Source organism: Suncus etruscus, chromosome 11 (assembly GCF_024139225.1).
Source record: "Suncus etruscus isolate mSunEtr1 chromosome 11, mSunEtr1.pri.cur, whole genome shotgun sequence".
NCBI classification, from domain to species: domain Eukaryota; kingdom Metazoa; phylum Chordata; class Mammalia; order Eulipotyphla; family Soricidae; genus Suncus; species Suncus etruscus.
The window spans coordinates 19,111,919-19,131,911 of record NC_064858.1 but is presented as its reverse complement, the minus strand read 5'-3'; the positions used below and the strand labels follow the sequence as shown (position 1 = coordinate 19,131,911).

General features: G+C 48.7%; 1 protein-coding gene across 1 annotated transcript in view; it reads right to left on the bottom strand.

Moving 5' to 3' along the window:
• IPO8 (importin 8) overlaps positions 1-18,810 on the bottom strand; it is a 57,078-nt gene extending 38,268 nt beyond the window's left edge. The window contains exons 1-10 of the mRNA XM_049783880.1: positions 18,630-18,810; positions 15,348-15,429; positions 13,364-13,520; positions 12,000-12,158; positions 11,631-11,787; positions 9,868-9,957; positions 9,169-9,263; positions 6,275-6,359; positions 3,050-3,184; positions 1,335-1,434 (exon numbers count right to left, since the gene is read on the bottom strand). Of these exons, the coding sequence (XP_049639837.1) occupies positions 1,335-1,434; positions 3,050-3,184; positions 6,275-6,359; positions 9,169-9,263; positions 9,868-9,957; positions 11,631-11,787; positions 12,000-12,158; positions 13,364-13,520; positions 15,348-15,429; positions 18,630-18,713 (1,144 nt within the window). The 5' untranslated portion in view covers positions 18,714-18,810. The remainder of the gene's footprint in view (positions 1-1,334; positions 1,435-3,049; positions 3,185-6,274; positions 6,360-9,168; positions 9,264-9,867; positions 9,958-11,630; positions 11,788-11,999; positions 12,159-13,363; positions 13,521-15,347; positions 15,430-18,629) is intronic.
• Positions 18,811-19,993: the final 1,183 nt, after the last annotated feature.

The window sequence follows — 19,993 nt, the reverse complement described above, 5'->3', positions numbered from 1 at the left end:
TGTACTAAGAATGTAGTTTTACCCCTGGCTTGAAGCCCTAGACCCTCTGAAAGGGCTTGCAACTCCCATCTGAGGAGTCGCCACCTGGGAGAGTTGCGGCCCCAGCATGCTGGTTATTAACTTCCCTGTTCTTGCATTACTAACTCATCTCTGCTGGTCTTTGTGGGTTGGAGTCAGAAGCTAATAAAATGCCCTTCAAAGAAGTGAGAAATAAATTCTTTTGGGGGGCACACCCAGTGGCAGTGCTCAGGGGATACTCCTGGCTCTGTGCTCAGAAATTGCTCCTGGCAGGCTCGGGGGACATATGGGATGCCAGGGATTGAACCTGGGTTGGTCCCAGGATGGCCGTGTGCAAGGCAAACAGCGTATCTCCGTGCTACCACTTCGGCCCGAGATATAAATTCTAACAAGAGACTGGCACAGCTATAAATGATACTAAAAACTCAGGCACAATCTTACTGAGACTAAAGAAGTGAAACCACAGGCTTCAAAAAGCCTCATCTCTCACAGATGAGCTGAAAGCTGAGGAAGGAGTTAGATGGGTTAACCCTACTGCTGTCCAAGCCACAGCAAAATGACCAGCTGTGCCGGGAGCAGAACTGCTGGGTAGACACAGCAGTGAAACCTGAGAGACGGGATTCCATGTGCATTTGCATTCCCTGCACTGCATGCCTAGGAGATCCTTACCTACCTCCTGCATTACACCCTGACCACGAAGACCCAAAACCCACACACACCAGCACCCAAGGGGCAAAGGGGGCCAAAACAATTCGCCAGGCTCCATGTTCCTCTAATATTCACCTCAACATCTGTGGAAAGCAGATATGGGCGAGGCCAGGTTGCAGAGGTGCTAAAACATGATTTCAAAGCAAAGCAAACAGGAAAGAAGACAAGACAGAGAAATGCAGACATACAAATGACACCTGACTGGGCTTAAAAGGTCAGAAAGTGATTCTCTCAGATTGGGGATGCAGGGAATAATCTTAGGGGGACCTTCCCACTACAATGTTGCCACGGGAGCCCAGATAAAAGGGGACCAGAGATGGGGTTCCCGAGAACACTAAGTCCCCATATGAAAACAGAACAGGGACCCCAAACAGTCCTCAGATGAGGAGCAATCTGAACCAGAGATTGCTTGAATGTGCAGGTCTACTCACCCCTACCTGGACCATCCACTCTAGTGGAGCCCCAAAGACCAAAAGGGCAGAACCCACCCTGAAGAGACACGGCGGGACCAAGCCCCAACCTTCCTTCTCCCCACTCCAAGGCTCTTGCCCAGGGCCCCGGAACTCAGGCCAGAGCATGGCTTCCCCCATGCACACATGCTCCATTACCGAATTTCATCCGGATGTACTCGTAGGGGTCTTCCTGCCATAGCTCTTCGTCCTCATCTTTATAACACATCACGGAGAAGATCACATCCTCGGAGATGCTCTAAGACAAGAAAGCAGACACAAGTGGGCATAGGCGCTCCCCCTTATGATGGCAGGAACATCATTTGGGTATGCACAATGATGGCACATGATGGTACAGCCCCGGAGAGGCTGACAGCAGCATGGCAGTGATCTAAGAATGCCATGCTCAGCGGCCACTTGGAGCCAGGGAAGTTTTTTATCAACAGTCAGTGAAATCCTGGATTCTCAACAAGAGAGAAAAAAGTATCAAGTCCAACACTGGCTATTTTATTTCTTAATGCCAACACTTTAGCTTTCCACTTTGTCAATGTAACAATAATATTCTTTTCTTCCTCCACCTTTTAGAACCTAATGTCCCTGTCTGTACCTGGGTGGGGGATCCCTTCTAAGAGCCTCTGTACCCAATGCTAATGCTCCATGAGCACTGGTTCTGCTACTAACGGGTGGGGAAAGGATGCTCGCCCCTTCTAGCTTTTGCAAATCATATTATTGTTGTCAGAGAAAGGGTTGGACAAGACTGTAATCTAGTTCCTACAGTCATAAAAATAAGGCCAAGAGCCTCAAACAAAACAACTGCGATCACAGGAACAGTCCATGAAATAAGTACCTGCCCATACGCAGCTGTGATCACTATCTGATTCAGAGGTGACTCAGTGAATACTAGCAAATGCTAATGGACCAAGTAGAAGGCCCCAGAGTTCGACTAGGCTATGATGACTTGAACCAGAGTGAAATAGATCCATCTAGATGCCAAGCAGAAAATGCAAGAACTCATCTTCCTTTTTAGATACCATCTTGGAATTTATGGAATTTCAAATTCACTATTTGAAAATAAGCTGTCATTGGCAATCCCTTCGAACAATCCCAAACTATATGCAAGATACTATATGTATCCCAAACTTAATGACTCATAAGTTCCCATTCTCCTGTGTATTTAAGTAACAATGCAAAATTTGACTCTTTAGAAAACAAGTGTTTAATAAGGAAAAAGTCAGCTTATACCACAGAACTTAACAATCAAAAAATAATCAAAAGAGGCCGGAGTGGTGGCGAGATCTGTAAGGTATCTATTGGCCTTACATGCGCTAGCCTAGGACGGGGGTCGATTCCCCCAACGTTCCATATGATCCCCCAAGCCAGGAGCGATTTCTGAGCGCATAGCCAGGAGTAACCCCTGTACATCACCGGTGTGGCAGGAAAAAAACAATAAATAAATAAATAAATAAATAAATAAATAAATAAATAAATAAATAAATAATCAAAGCATTAAAACCCTGCTTGCAGGGCCAGAGTATTAATACAATAGGTAGGATGCTTGCTTTACACACCCAGATTTGATCCCTGGCATACCTTACTACAGTCCACCGAGCCCACCAGGAGTGATTCCTGTGTATAAAGCTAGGAGTAAGCCCTGCCAGGTGTGATTCAAAAACCAAATAAATGAATGATTGAATAAATAAATAAACAAACAAACAAACCCTGCTTGCTCATTCAGCTAAAAGCCAGCTGCCAGGCTTTGTGCCTATCCCCAAAGCTCTGGCTCCAGATAAGTTGAGAAAGCCTGGGGGACAAAGTTGATGCCAAAGGAGAAACTGATGCTCTGTAAGGCAGAGCACATCTGACCCACAACCTGCCTGCATGTGTGGCTTCATGTGCTTCCAGGTCACAGGGTGCACCACACCCTGGTTGAGGAAGTTGAGCGCCTGCTGGAGCACGCGGGGGGCCACATATTCCTTCTGTCTGTACTGGTCCAGGATCTTCAACAGAACCTGTGGGTGACAGAGACACAGTGAGAGGTGCAGGTGGCATCGCCCTGACCCACAATCTAGACACAGAGCCCATGTGGGAGTGAAACCTATGCAGACTAGAACTCTGGGTCCCACCATGGGAGCAGCCCACAGAAATCTCTGCTCCATCCTGCTCCATTCCAGTCTCCACAGAGTCAAGATCTGTTTAAAGCAGTAAGGGTGGGTGAAGAGACACAGAGCATGTGGCCAGGATTCAGTCTACAGAAGCTCTGGACATGAGTAATCAACACAGGTCCTAGTCACTGGGCCAATGACAGCCAGAGAAGGACAGAAAAGGGTTATAAGGACAGCAGAGAGTACAGCCATAAAGTTCCACAGACCTGCACTGTGCCAAGCTCCAAGCTACACTGCTAAATCAACCCCATGGTTCTTAAACATGCAGTTCAGAAACCCTGAACACAAGCTCAGGTCAGGACATGTGAGTTCAGGAACACACGGCACTGCAGTAGGAATTGTGTCCCCAGAATAGGGGGGAAAGAGAATTAATGATCCCCAGGAACACATGTGAAACCACCAAGGCTCAAATGGGACATGGTACAATATTTCAATGTGTACAGAGACATGTATTCATGCGCAAAGGATTCGTCCCAGCCCATAGGGAGCAGCTCAGAGTTTATTTTATTCATTACTCACTAGCATCCTCTAGGATACCTCCTGGCCAACAGAATAATCATAAAAATTAGAAACCATACTTTTCCTGTATGCTTTAGTTGTTGGGTCACACCCAGGGTACTCACAGGACCACATGCAGTGCCAGGGAATCAAACCCAGGCAAGATATGTGTAAAGAAAGCACCTTCCCCACTTACTATGTCTCTGGCCCAACTTTTCCTGGATTCTTGCAAGGTACTTTTTAGAAGTGACAACTGACAAATAATAACCCAACCCAGAAAAGAAGGTATCTCATCAAATAAGACATACCCAATGCACTTAACTGTGATTATTAAAATAAAGACTACCATGAGTAGATTTAGAAAGATCTAGAAACACCCAAGGCAGGGTATGCAGCTCAAATTGTATGTATAATAAGGTCCTGGGTTTCCACCCCCATAAGCATTAATAGGCATGACCCCATAAAGAATTAAAAAAATAATAATAATAAGGCTCGGAGAGATAGCACAGCGGCGTTTGCCTTGCGAGCAGCCGATCCAGGACCAAAGGTGGTTGGTTCGAATCCCGGTGTCCCATATGGTCCCCTGTGCCTGCCAGGAGCTATTTCTGAGCAGACAGCCAGGAGTAACCCCTGAGCACCGCTGGGTGTGTCCCCCAAAAAAAAAAAAGAAAAAGAAAAAAGAAAAAGAAAAAAGAAAAGAATTAAAAAAATAAAAATAAATTTTTAATTACAAAAACACCTAGAACCAATCTCTGATCATGATCGTTTAGTATATCTGACTGAACTCTGTTGCAATGAGGACGTCAGAGGACCACGGCTAAGTCATTATAAATGCTACTTGATGAAATAAAAAAGATTCAGGTGTCAATCCACAATGCACAGTAAACAACTCCCAATGTGGTTGTTGGGCCACACTCAACAGTGTTCAGGGACTATTACTGACTCTTGCTCAGAAGTGAACCTTGGCAGTATTCAGGGGACCATACACAGTGCCAGGGATTAATCTGGGGTCGGCCTCATGAAAGGCAAATACTTCATCCTTTACTATCTTTATAGGAATTTGTTTTGGGGTTTTTGTTGTTTGGTCTGGTTTGGGGGGCACACTTCTTGCTCAATGCTGAGGGTTCAGACCCAGTTGGGCTCATGAAACCATCTAGAGTGCTGGGACTGAACCCAAGTTGGTGGCCTGCAAAGCCAATACACTACCTGTCCAACATGTACTATCTCTCTGCCCCTTTGTAGCTTTTTTGGGGAGGAGGGATTTGGTTTTAGGGTCACACCTGACAGTGTTCAGGCATTACTGCATGACTTCTGGCTCTGAGCTCAGAAATTACTCCTGGCAGGTCTTCAGGGAACCATAGGGGACATCATGGATTGAACCCAGATTGGCCGCATACAAGGCATTTAAATCCCCTACCCACTGTGCTATCACTCTGGCTCCTCCCCTTTGTAGTTTTCAAACAGTAACACAAACTTGGGACTATCTTTCAAAAACCCCTAATTTGGGGGCCGGAGCAATGACTCAGCAGTATCGGCTGACTAGGATGACCTAGGAGCTATTTCTGAGTGCAAAGCCAGGAGTAACCCCTGAGCATCACCGAGTATGGCCCAAAAACAAAATAATCAGGGGGCTGAAGAGATAGCATGAAGGTAAAGCATTTGCCATGCATGCAGAAGGACAGTGATTTGAATCCCGGCATCCCATATGGTCCCCTGAGCCTGCCAGGAACGATTTCTGAGTGTAGAGCCAGGAATACCAGGAATAACCCTGAAATGTGATATGACCCAAAAACCCAAAAATAAAATAAAATAAACAAAGAAACCCTAATTTTCACTACACAGAATAGTCTCCAAATATGTAAATTCTCAGGTAAAACTCCTAACTTCTTGGTGTGTGTGTCTGCCATACATGTATTTTGTGTGTGTGTATATATATTTGCCATCATGTATTTTGTGTGCGTATGTATTTGCTACACATTTTGCTAGGAATGGAACCTAAGACCTCACAAATGCAAAATAATTACTCAGTCACTGAGCCATATTCTTATCCCTTAATCTCAACTTGTAAACTCATCTCATCTTGAAACCAATCATCTCATATTACATAAATCATTGACATAAATGCTTAAGCAAGGGCCAAAGAAACGGTTAGAGTACATCAGTTAGAGCTTTTACCCTGCACAGCTGACCCAGGTTTGATCCCTGGTACCCCATATGATCCCCTAAGCCCTTCCAGGAGTGATCCTGGAGCACAGAGCCAGAATTAAGTCCTGAGCACAGCCAGGTGTGGACCAAAACAAAACAAAACTTTAAGAAACCTTAGACAGGCCCAAAGAAATATTATCATAGAATCCTAAGAGGTCATTTTTAAATAGACAGAAATGATAGTGACTTTCAATGGCAACCAGGCTTCTATTTACAAAGCATTAAGTTTATTACCTGCTGAATCCCAACAGCGTAAGTTTTCAAGAAGAATTCAGAAAATTCAAAGTATTCTTTTGTGACATTTCCTGGGCTTCCATATCTTAAAACACAAAGAGAAACATTGTAAGGTTCAAAAGCAAAGTGGAGGGGCTTTAAAAAAAACTATCTCCATTGGAGCTGACCACATCTCCAGGGCCAGTGGTAGTACAGTGGGAAGGGCACTTGCCTTGCATATGGCCAAGCTGACTTCAATCCGTAACATCCCATATGGTCCCCCAAGCACTGCCAAAAGTAACTCCTGAGCAAAGAGCCAGAAGTAACTTCTTTTTTTTTGTTTTTTTTTTTGTTTTTTTTTTTGTTTTTGGGTCACACACAGCAGTGCGCAGGGGTTATTCCTGGCTCCAGGCTCAGAAATTGCTCCTGGCAGGCACGGGGGACCATATGGGGTGCCGGAATTCGAACCGATGACCTCCTGCATGAAAGGCAAACGCCTTACCTCCATGCTATCTCTCCGGCCCCAGGAGTAACTTCTGAGCATTGCCAGGGATGCCCCCCATCCCGGCAAAAAGTAAAATAAAGTAAAATAAAATAAAATAAGATATCCATGCCCCTATTCCTGAGCCTCAGAGAGCTCAGACTCCATGCCCATAGCACTGGCTCCAGGCCCAGGGACACTGGCCTTAGGCACAAAAGGGCATCTGGCTCAGTACTTTCACCACTGCCTGGAAACACAGAACTTCGGATAAAGGGTCCCAGGGGTCCCTGAGCCTGGGAGCTAGACTCTCATGTACTCCATATCCACTAACATTTAATTATTAAAAATAGGAGATGGGGGGCCGGGCGGTGGCGCTAGAGGTAAGGTGTCTGTCTGCCTGCGCTAGCCTTGGACAGACCGTGGTTCAATCCCCCGGCGTCCCATATGGTCCCCCAAGCCAGGAGCGACTTCTGAGCGCATAGCCAGGAGTAACCCCTGAGCGTCACCGGGTGTGGCCCAAAAAGCAAAAAAAAAAAAAAAATAGGAGTTGAATGGGTGGAAGAGATAGCACGGAGGCAGGACATTTGCCTTGCATGCAGAAGGATGGTGGTTTTAATCCTGGCATCCCCATATGGTCCCCTGAGCCTTCCAGGAGCAATTTCTAAGTGTAGAGCCAGGAATAACCCCTGAGCGCTGCCGGGTGTGACCCAAAAACAAAAAAATAGGGGCTGGAGCAATAGCACAGCGGTAGGGCATCTGCCTTGCATGCAGCCAACACCAAAACCCAGTTCGATTCCCAAAATCCCATATGGTCCCCTGACCCTGCCAGGAGTGATATCTGACTAAAGAGCCAGGACTGAGCGCTGCCAGGTGTGACCCAAAAAACAAAAAAATACAAAAAATATTAAAAATAAAATCAAAGGGCCAGAGAGATAGCACAGCAGTAGGGCATTTGCCTTGCATGCAGATAGATGGTGGTTCAAATCCCAGCATCCCAAATGCTCCCCCGTGCCTGCCAGGAGCAATTTCTGAGCAGATAGCCAAGAGTAACCCCTAAGCACCGCCGGGTGTGGCCCAATAAATAAATAAATAAATAAAATTGAATATAGAATATTCTCTTATCATTTAGATAATCAAAATGAAATAAATGAAGGATAAAACTTGGAAAAATTAAGTAAGATAAAATAAGAGAAAACCAGCCTGAGCTGGTCATCCTCATCCAGCTGCAGGATTTCCTAACAGGACAAGTGAGATGAAATAAAACAAAAAATGGGGCCGGAGAGATAGCATGGAGATAGGGCGTTTGCCTTGCATGCAGAAGGACGGTGGTTCAAATCCCGGCATCCCATATGGTCCCCTGAGCCTGCCAGAAGTGATTTCTGAGTGTGGAGCCAGGAGTAGCCCCTGAGCGTTGCCGGGTGTGACCCAAAAACCAAAAAAAAAAAAAAAGAAAAGAAAAAAGTTTTTAAATAAAACAAAAAATACAGAAAGGTTAATGCAGAGCACTAAAATAAAAATACAGAAATAAAAAAAAATACATAGTGGTCAGGGAGACAGCCAGAACACCTGCTTTGCATGCAGGAGACACAAATTTGATCCTGGTGAAACATGGTTCCCCAACACCAAAAATCAACCACCCCCAACCCTGCAATGCACTGAAAAGGTCCCTGGACACTGCTGCTGTGGCCCCAAAGTCAATAAATACGCTGGGTGTGTTCCCAAAAAAAAAGAATATCAAAGGGAAAAATTCAAAGTGTCAAAGAACACCAAAGACTGGAGCATGTGCCTGGCATTCAAAAGGGCCCAAGTGTGGCTCCAGAACGCAGGTGACCAAGAGGCAGCAGCATTCACACACCCAGTCTGAGCACAGGGTACCAGGACCTGCCCGAGATCTGAGGCCACTGGGAGCAGCTCAGTTTCCAGTACTTAACTACCACAGGAAAATATTACAAAGGTCCCTTCATCTAATGTGAGACTACTGTCTCACTAATGCCTATAAAATTCAATCTGAATTTCTTTTTTGGGGGGGTCCACACCACTGGTGCTCAGAGATTATTCCTGGCTCTGTGCTAGGAAATCGCTCCTGGCAGGCTCGGAGGACCCTATGGGATGCCAGGAATTGAACCCAGGTCCATCCCAGGTTGGCTGCATGCAAAGCAAACATCCTACTATTGTGGTATCTCTTCAGCCTAAATCAATCTGACTCTTCTAAGGTGACATGCAGCTACCCGCTTTCTCATAAACTCATATCCTTCCCTAAAGTATACCGTCTACCCTTTCCTTTATGAGGGGCAAAGCAAATTCAGAGAGTGTCTCTCCGTTTATGATCTCAAAGCTGAATCCCAGGGAACCTGCTATCAGGCTGAGGGGCCCCAAGAAGAGTGGGTGACAGACAGCACAGCCCGCCCATGGCCACGGCAGCGCAAGCAGTTACCGTTCAAAAAGGCGAGCTGCGATGTGCAAGGCCCACTTCTTACACTTCCACCAGACCAGCTCAGGCCGGTCATCCTCATCTAGCTGCAGCGTCTCCTGCAAGGACAAACACAACACTCAGTGATGACCTAGAAGAGGGTGGCCGCAAGGAGCCTAGGCCGGATATACAGGCATGTGAAACCCGGTCATGCTCACTCCCTGGAGCCATGACGTAGAGCTCGGAGAGCAGAATAGATCCTGTGGACCCTGCGTGTCACCCCACCCTCGTGTGCACCTCCCAGCTCCAAAAATCACAGAGAAGAGAAGAGAATGTCAGAATCCCAACCACCACATTTCCTGGAAAAATTTTCTGGAAAGGCAGAGATTTCATTTTGATCTGAGGACATTACAAAGTATGTCTGTCCAGTTTACTAAACTGTACACTAAGTTGTATATGAAACTTTTGTATATGAAACTAAGCCTCAATTTCACTGTCCAAGTTATACACCAAAAAAAAAGGATAGCATGTTCCCATATAAATCAGGGGATCCAAGAGAGCCAATAGCCCCACAGGCCGGAGTACATGCTTTGAATAAAATATACTTGGTTTTTTTTCTTTTCAGTCGAATATTTTTTTCCCCAGACAGCAGAATGGAATCATGATTCTTTGTCAATCCAGACCCGTTTCCCCAGTCTCTCGGGAACAGAAGCCCTGTCTTACAGGAGGGACCGTCCTGTCGATGATGGTGCGGAAGATCTCCATCCACGCAGTCATGGTCTGGTTACTCACCAGCTGCAGAGGCAGAGCATACTGGAAACAGAAACAGCGGTGTCAGTGCCTGCCCGTGCCTGCTTCGGGTTCCAGGTCAGAGGGTACGGCTAATGCTGCACCGACAAAGTAGCCATTTCTTCTGACCCAGCCTGGAACCTCACCTCTCCCATCCAACTGCACACATGCTTGGGGCTGCTTCCCAGTTCTGCTGTAAGGTCAGCTTTCTCCATCAGGAGCTTTCAGAGAACAACTGTGGCTGCTGCCATTCACCCTTCTGAGCATCAAAATATGTTTCACCAGCAGAGGACCTGATCTATTTCCTAGCGCTGCATGGTCCCCATGCAGCAAATGTAACACTGCTGGAAGTGGCCTCTAAAGAAATTAATATAGGGGCTGGAGAGATAGTACAGTAGGCAAGGCATTTGCCTGGCACATGGCTAATTCAGGTTCAATCCCTGGCATCCCATACAGCCCCCCACCAGGAGTGATACCTGAGCAGAGGAGCAGAAATAAACCCTGAGCACCAATAGTATGGCCCCAAAACAAAAACAAAACAACCAAAGTCTGATCTAGGTGACCTACGTTTGCAGCCATAACATGAGCTGACAAACCTCTCCACAGCCTTGTAGCCAGCTGAGAAAACAGCTCCCAGCCTCACAGAACCCACCTGGCTTGTAGTGAGCATTCAGGGGGCTATTCCAGACACCTCCATCTCACAGCCTTTGTCCAATATCCCCTCAGCACCAGTGTAAGGACACTGCCCCATTCCACTCTGGTGCCCACACTACTCATAACCCCTGCACCAAGGACCCAAACTGCCTCATACTATCATAGAATGGCAAGTGATTGTCTCTGTCCTCCTAGAGCGTACATTACGGCTTGAAAAAAAAAACCCCATGCTGGACAAAGACACCAAATCCAGAATTGCCAGTGGGGATAAGATGGGCCCCACCCACAAAGCACCCAAGAAGCTGGTCTCTGAGCTAGGGGTGTTGAGGAAAGTTCTGGAGAAGTGGCATGCATAATGAGACCAGACTAGGGGTATGGCTCAGCAAAGTCGTCTGAGGGATCACTGCAGAGGAAAGAAAGTAGGCACAGGGGGAAGCTACAAGAGGTGAGAGGAGGTAGATGCAGGGTGAGGCTGCAGAAGTGAAGGGAGCAGATATGGGGCGAGACTGCAGAGGTGAGGTGGAGAAAAGCGAGGTGGAAGCTTCAGAGGTGAGAGGGAAAGGGGTGAAGCTACACTGAGAGGCACCTCTGCAGGAGGGTGGGATGGAGACACACTGAGAAGAGATGGTTTTGCTCAAACACAAGCATGAAAATGGTAGACAAATGGTAGCCTGCAGCTGAGCTATGCAAGACTGCTCTGAGAATGACCAGGTTATTTCTGGAAGCTGCTCTCTTCGTGAGGATTTCTGGGGGTTGGAGGCCTCTCAAGCAGTACTCAGAAGGCCTCAGGCCCACCCAGGGAGATATGGCTGTCCAGGCAAGAGGACTCAATGGTCAGGCCTACTCATGGGCACTAGCAAACCCTGCTGAGTGACAGCACACACACGTAAGAAGCATTCAATGCCAGGCACTGACCCTCTCTCTAGAACTGATATGTATGGAAAATACATACTAGCATTTTACAACAACTGATTTTACTGAGCACTTTGCATGTATCAGGAAGAAATGAAGATCCTTGTATGCTTTCAGCAATCAACACTCACCTGAACAAGTGCATAAAAGATTTTCAGAATCTGCTTCTGCAGTAACACAGAATAATGAGAGGAATCGGGCAGAAGCTGCACAATCTGTTGCTGAATCCGAGGCAGGAATATCTGCATGGCTGCTATCAGAGGCTCCCTCTCCTCTGCTTTTTTATATCTACGTGAGCAAATGCACAGGAAAAAAAAAGTCATTGCTCTCCAGGGAAGAGTCCAACAGTAAATTTTAAAAAAAAGTATGTTTTAAAACTCTATAAAACAAAGTGAACAGAACAGGTACATCTAATTGTATTTAACTCAGTATTTCCCACACTGAGCTGATGTGCAGGCCCTGGTGACATGGGATTCCCTGCAACCAGCAGCGACACTTACTCATATGTCTTTACCAGCTGGTAGAGGCACAGCAGACTGCCAAGCCAGCTCCCACTGCTCTGGGACTGCAAGTAATAGTCGATTTTGTCCACAACTGCCGGCCAGTGGCCAGGGAAATCGTGTTTGATGATGGCACGGAGGCACATTGTCAGCTGGACTCTACAAGGCAGAGGGAAAGGTCCAAAATCTAGAGACACATTTGCATTTAAGAGACTGCTAACACCGTCCTTGAAAGGGCTGGAGCTGCCGCAAGCACTGACCTCCCCCTTACCCCCCAATTCAGCTATGTCAGAAGCAAGAAAGCAGTGTCACCAAGAAGTCTCCTGACCTACAATGAATAAAACCTCAGCCTCAACACCACTCTGTGAAATATAGAAAAGTTCTCCAGGGGACGGAGCAATGGCACAGCAGTACGGTGTTGGCCTTGCATGCGGCTGACCCAGGATGGGCCACAGTTCGATCCCCCAGTGTCCCATATGGTCCCCCAAGCCAGGAGCGATTTCTAAGCACAGAGCCAGAAATAACCCAAGCATTACCAGGTGTGACCCAAAATACCCAAAGAAAAAAGAATCAGTGAGAAGGGCCCGTGTGGTGGCACTAGTGATAGGGTCTTTGCCTTGCATGCAGCTAACCCAGGACAGACCTGGTTCGATCCCCGGCGTCCCATATGGTCCCGCAAGCCAGGAGCAATTTCTGAGTGCATAGCCTGTCACCGAGTGTGGTGACAAATTAAAAAAAAAAGAAAGAAAAGTTCTCCAAAGTCCAGACAGTGAAGAGTCTCAGAGCATCCAAGATCCCAACTTGCTGTATTTATTCTGTGTGTGGGTTCTCAGAGTACCTCTAATGAAATCCTGCACCGTTTCAATTGGACAATAAGCAGGATGGGGCTAAAGCGAGGTCGAGGGGCCTTCCCCATGGGGGAGCGTTTCCCACAGCCAAACCCTGACCTGACTTGACCTGCCAAAGGCTCCTAAAACACTTGAGCTGTGCTGAGTGTGAGAAGGAAGCCAGGGGCCATTTCCAAAGACAGATGTGAAAAGACAGAGTTAAAGAGACAGCACAGGGCTGAGGCACTTGCCTCGCATGTTGCAGGAACTCCCACCCTGCCAAATGTCCCCTTTTCCAGCACAGAGCTACCACATGGCCCCTCAAGCACTGCAGGTGGCTCTGCTGGCTGCCAGGCTAGGGTGGCAGGAAAGGGCCGGGGCTACCTAGCATAGTCAGGAGGAAAACCATGAGTGAAGAAGGAGTATGGTGAGACCAAGGCCAAACCATAAAGCAGCACTACCCTGTACCCAGAGTCTGCACCCTGCCCGCCCCCGACCTCCATTTCATAAGCCACCACATGAGGCCCCAGGCCGTACCTCACCAGGTCGGGTGAGCGGATGATGCCCTCCACAATGTTGTCCCGTATCTGTTGGCGGTCGTTCTCATGGATGTTGAAGGGAAACAGCACTTCTCCTGGGGGTGGCTCACGGTCTGGCCAGTACTGCGTCACCATGTTCTTCAGGTAGATGGCGGCTGGGGAGCAGAAAGCAAGAGAATGGAGCAGCACAGGGAGATTGAACCCTGTCATGAGCATCATGTGACACTGGCCCCATAGTACAGACTATTGGGGACAGGGGTCAGAGCTCCTCAAGCTCCCAGCACAGAGCCTACACAAGAAACCTCTCCTAAGGTCTGCAGGTCAGGAAGGGAGTTCTTTGCAGAAACAATCAACTGGATCATACCCCAAAAGCATTTGAATTCTCCCCAGGAAAGTCACGTTCAGTAGCAAAGCCATGGCTCACCACTCAAAGCTACCAGCACCAGCATGTTCAGAAGGAGTGGCAGAGCACATGGTTCCCAAGAGGGGGCCTCGCTCCTGGTATACTCTGAACCCAGAACCAAAGTGGGGTTGTCCCACCGCAGAGAGAAAACACCAGTCTTGACTCATGGAGGCTCCATGCCATGAAGTCAGAACAGTATTCCCAAGTGGTACTGTTTCACCTAAAGCAGGGGGGGGGGCCTTCTCGTCATTACTCAGACCTGGGAAAGGTCAAGAAGTCACATACGGGGGCCGGGCGGTGGCATTAGAGGTAAGGTGCCTGCCTTGCCTGCGCTAGCCTTGGATGGACTGCGGTTCGATCCCCCAGCATCCCATATGGTCCCCCAAGCCAGGAGCGACTTCTGAGCGCATAGCCAGGAGTAACCCCTGAGCGTCACCGGATGTGGCCCAAAAACCAAAAAAAAAAAAAAAAAAAAAGTCACATATCAGGAGCCAGTGTGAAAGCACAGCAGGTAGGGTTTCCTACCTATCTTGCACTCGGCCAGTCCAAGTTCAATTCCTGGCATCCCATATGGTCCCCTGAGCCTGCCAGGAACAATTTCTGAATAACCCGAGTGCAGCTGGGTGTGGCCTAATCCCCCACCCCTCAAGAAAAGCCAGATACCTGTATATGAATTCCTGGTTCTGAGCATAAGACAAGGAATTCCTTAAATAGAACTCCAAAGCTAGAGCAATAATATAGTAGCTAAGGTGCTTGCCTTGCACATGGCTGACCTAAGTTCAACCTTCAGCATCTTCATGGTTCCCTGAGCACTGTCAGGAGTAGTTCCAGAGTGTAATTTTAATATATTGAGACTGTTCTCTTGTGTTAGGAAGGGGAATGGTGAGTCAAGAGTAAACTCTACATATCGCCAGGAGTAATCCCCAAAATAAACAAAAACAAAAACAAAATAATGGAGGGCAGAAAGCTAGTATAGTAGGTAGGGTGCTTGCCTTGCGCATGGCTGACTGGGGTTCAATTCCAGCACCCAAACATCGCCAGAATAATTCTTGAGTGCAGAGACAGAAATAATCCCAGAGCATGGCAGGTGTGTCCCCCAAAACAAAAACAGAAGAATTCCAATGTTTTACCAGATGAGCTTCCTCAAAGTACTCTAGGAAGCTGGAGTTAATCTCAAAATCCTACAAAGAACTGGACTATAACCCTGAAGTTCACTTCCTCTCTCTTTCCAACTCTTAGAGAAAATAAATAAATTTTTAAAAAGAAGGAAGGAAGACAGCCAGGCAGAAACAAAAGCAGGTAACTGATAGAAATCAGAAAATTAGAAACCATCTTTCATTAAATGGTCTTACATCAGTCCAAGGACAGCTCAGTGGCTAGCGAAATGCTACAAAGAACAAGGATCTTGCCTTGCATGTGGCTGATCCCAATTCAATCCCTACCATTCCAGAGTTGAGCACCACCAGTAATAACCTCTGCACACAGAACTAGGAGTGAGACAAGCGCATCGCCCAGTGTGGTCCCCAGATCAAAAAATGTATAGCTATATGTCATATAGGATAGTTATAAAACAACTCACCTGCCTGGCGAACTGGGAATTCCACATGGTCAGAGACTATGATCCGAAGTAAACTGGGAGCAAAATTGATTATCTTGTAGGACTGAAATTACAAAAAAAATATTCCATAAAATAAGGCAACTGTTGTCACCCATTACTGAACGCTTAACTGTTCAAAGAAAAGAAAAACTTTTAAAGTGAAATCTGCCAGGCAAAATAAAAGGACCATTTTCCAGGTTTTGGCTCTTTGCTTTCTTCCACAAACTCTTATTCCATAGTCCTTTGCAAGTCAATTACCTGTTTTACGCTTAGTAAGTTCCAGGAGCACAGTTAGGAATTTCGGGCCTACCTGCTGCCTAGACACTCCTTCTACCCTGCAGACATACTTGAGGGGCTAAGAAAGGCCCCCAAATTGCTGTGTCTCCTCAAGATGCACTATCTTGCACTGGGCCTATCTCACGGCAGAGCTTACACTGTACTATGCTGGCAAATAAGCCCAGAAATATTTGTAACATTCTTGAAGCCCAGCCTGCGGCCTTGCCTCCTCCCAGGAACCCGAGCGTGCAAGTCCGCTCTAAGGATTTTTTCATTCCACATGGGTAGGGGCTAGGAAGATGGCACAGAGGCAGAACACAGGCTTCCTCCACATGAGATCTAAGCTTGATTCCTGCACCAAGGCATGCAGAGATGGAGCCTCAGCCCCCCCAAAACCTCTGCGAAATTCTAAGCAATCTTGCTCTTTGCTATGACAAGGTTTCCCGGGCAATGCCCTCTGCACGCCCTCCCCAAGGCACCTCCAGAAGACACCCCAAGTATTGGGGGTGACTAAAACAAAACAAAAAAAGTCCCTGGATCTCACCCAAACCTTAAATCAATCTACAGCAGACTTACAAATTAACTCAAGTTCGTAACTGTTGAGACGAACCTTCCCATATATGGGCCAGCCCGGAGCCATGGACAGGGATGGAAGGCAATTTCCATGTCTAGTTCTAATAAGACTGGCAAATCACTTCTTTCAGACCCTTTCTTTGGGTAAATACTAAATAACTTTGTGTTTAGACTCCGACCTCTAATGGTGGAGAGGGGGATTCCCAGACAGTGCTCATGGGGCTCAAAATACTAGGAACCCAAGTACTTGGTACTCGGGGCTTCCAGGGCCACAGCCTATACAGTGCAACGGCCAGGGACTAACTCCAGGTTCACAGCCCCAACTCCTTCCGCTGGGAAGGAGTAGATCTGGTCCTGCTTCTCTTTGCTCACAGCTCCCATCACACACCTCTAGGAAATTCTCCTTTCGTGACTGTCTGCTTCTCTCACCCCTCTGCCTCCTCTTGTCTCTTTGTGAACTCTGAGTCACTCGGTCTTCCAGTTCAGTCTCTCAGGGATCTCTGATGCTGTTACACCTGACTTCCTCAGCACTCATCAACACTGTGCCTATATGGGACTTCAAGTTTCCAACAAAAGCCATTCGATGGCACCTGCCACTGAACCCCTGAGGCCACTCACTTATGTGAGGCTTTTCTAGGACAGACTCACTTTTTGAGCTGTGGCCATAATTCGCAGGGACCCTTGAAACGTGACCCGATCTCTGCCATGGCCCACTTCCCCATACCTGCAGAACTCAGCCCTGGACTCTGGTTCCTCTGTTCGTTCCTAGGGTCACTTTCCACAGAGCCCTACACCACTGCTGTATCCCCACTGTGACTATTTGTGTTGTCTGTTCCCCACTGGCATAAGCACTAAGGGAACCGAGTCCTGAATCAGCTCCTGCATATGGCCCAGGTAGGTGCTTCAAGAAGCCAGAAAATGGAAGAACCAGATGCATGGAGATGACAATGAGGAGAAAGATCTTCCTTCCAGCCTGCCAGCATCCACAGAGTAAATGGTCGGGATCCCAAAAACCTGTTCTGGGTGAGATGGGGCAGGCCAATCCCTGCACCATGCCACAGGTCTCTACTGACAAACGGAAGTTGGGAACCTGCTGGAACCAAGGCTAGAAAGAGGACTGTCATGCAGAGGACTGGTATAATGTCAAGCTCTAGATCTCAAGGTGCAAACTGGTCACCACTGGTCCCTGGTACCCCACTCAGGACCCGAAAGTACAACCAGATCTACTCTGAGTCACGGCACACCATGCTTGGGGTGGTTGCTGGTGAAAAAGGAAGCTTAGCAAGTGTATACACAACTCATGGCTCAGGCAGCGGCCTTGCTACCAGGAAGAAGCCACAGGGCTGGTGGTCACATGGCGAGAGCTTGAGAGCCAGGGGGCACTGACCAGAGTTCTACATGCTGAGCATATACCCCAAAAGACTTGACCTGAGAGACCCTGAAGAAAAATGGGAAGCTCTGCCTGCGGCACATCCACCTACCCACCGCACTCCACTTCCCATGTACAGGGCTGACAAGGCACAAAGGGCAAAGGAGAGGGATACGCTGACAGAGCCATCCCATGAGGAGGCCATTCCAGCCAATGTCCCAGGGCCACTCCCACGAAGGTGATGAGGAAGGCCTTTCTTTAGAAGAAGATGGCATGTCTAGGGGAGAGGGCACCAAGCCTCTTTCTGAAAAGGAGGCAACAGGCCAAGTCAATGTCTTGCAACAGCAAGACTTACTCCTGACACCCACTTTCAGGGCTCATCTCCACCATAGGAAGACATTCCAAGAGTAGGTATCACCCGCCTCACACTTACCCAAACCCCTTTAGGGCCTACGAACCCTAAGAACAGACTGCAACCTGCCATAGTCCTTCCTGCAGCCCCTGGAATGTCCCCAATCCCAGCTCACCCATGTCCCACCCCCAGTGAGCCACAGGCTGCAATCCTGGGGGGGGGGTCCCCCCCACCACACCCTAGGGGGCCCAAGAACCTGAGCTGACTCAAGTCATGCCTCCCAACCCAATCCCTAAAGTGAGGACACCCATATGCATGGACACATGTATACACACGTCTATCAGGAGGCAGTCACAGATGGGGGAGACCAGAATGGGTGGAGAGAAAACGGGGAAACCCCAAGCAGCAGGGGAGGGGTGGGAGTTACTGGATGGGGGGGTTGGGAGATCCTGGGGGAGGTGGTCCAGAAGAAGCTAGGGGGTGGGGTAGAGAGTCTAGGGGAAGGGCTGGAACTGCAGGGGAAGAGAAGGAGGGATTTGGGGGTGGGGGTGCAAGGAAGAGAGCAGGCCTGCAGGGGGAGAGGCAGGCCAGGAGGAGGAGGAGGAGGAGGCCTGCAGGGGGAGGGCGTGGAGAGTCGGGCCAGCAGGGGCAGGGGCAGGCAGAACCTCACAGCCTTGCACGGTCCTTCCCGCACCTGGTTGAGCTCGTTCTCGGCCGCGATGCGCAGCTTGGGGTCGATGGTGCCCTTGAGCGCCTGGATGATGCGGTTGAGATCCATCTGCACCCCACCTTGGGGCTCCCCGGGCCCCTGCCCCGTCCACCAGGCCGCAGCTTGACTTCCTGCAGGACCCCCCCCCCCGGCGGCCACTGCTGCAATAACCCCCCCAAAGCTACCTCACTCCCCACTCCCCGCCACCGTCGCCCCCTGCAGCCACTTGCTGCGCCACTCGGGCTCCGCGGCCCCGGTCCTCCCGCGCTCCCCCCAACAACTCGCTCTCCATTCACCCTTTTACGACCATCGGTGGGAGGCGGGAGAAGTCACTGGAGGAAGCGGCAGCTGCTGTGATTTACGGCTCCGGGGGCGTAAAGCGATGGCCGCGCACACTGGTGGCCGCCATATTGTTGTACGGGAACTGCACGAGCCTTTCAGCTAGGAAAAGTCAGGGGCTGGAACCAGCCTCGTCTCTCTGGAGGCCGCCATGCTGTTGTACGGAAAGCACATGAGCCTTCCAGCTAGGAAAAGGTAGGGGCTGGAACCTGCCGTTTCTCTGGAGGCCGCCATGCTGTCGTACGGAAAGCACATTGAGCCCTCCAGCTAGGAAAAAGCAGGGACTGGAAGCAGCCCCGGTTCTCCGGAGGCCGCCATGCTATCGTACGGAAAGTTAGAGGAGCCCTCCAGCTAGACAACTAGCAAAGGCCAAAGTCCTTCACGCGTCCCTTCATGCTTAGGTTCGGTTGGGAGGTTGGGACAGCGACCTCCTGCCTTCTCCCAGCACAGAAAGGAGTTGCTAGGTTGTCTCAGACAGCCCTTTCCGAAGGAAGCAAAAGTAAACTTTTCTTTACTTGGAGAATTCTGGGCACACACTAGTGTTCTGTGACTTCTAGACAGGTTGCTACAACAGAACTTACAATGTGATGGGAGGAACATGCATGCACACGGGCCATGGGGAAGGCACACGGCATAGAACCTGCACCCAGAGCTGCTGGAAAATTCCCAGAGCCTTTCAGAAATGGTGTGATCATAAGGCACTGAGAAAGTCCCCACTGCTCCCACCCACACAACTACCTACCAGACCTTCCATGACTCCTGTTTGGACTGGTCTTGCCAGTGTAGTGTAGGCCAGTGACCATGAGAGCTGGGGGTAAATGCAAGGTGATAGTAGTGGCAGTTCCAGGAGCAAACCAGCCACACAACACAGACGGAATTGGGTGCAATTTCCAGATGGGATGAGGCAGAAACGCAACTGCTGAAAGCTCTCCCCACACACGTCCTACTTGTGCATCTCAACCCATACCTCTGTTACCACCCATTTCAGGATAAAATACAAATTCTTGGAT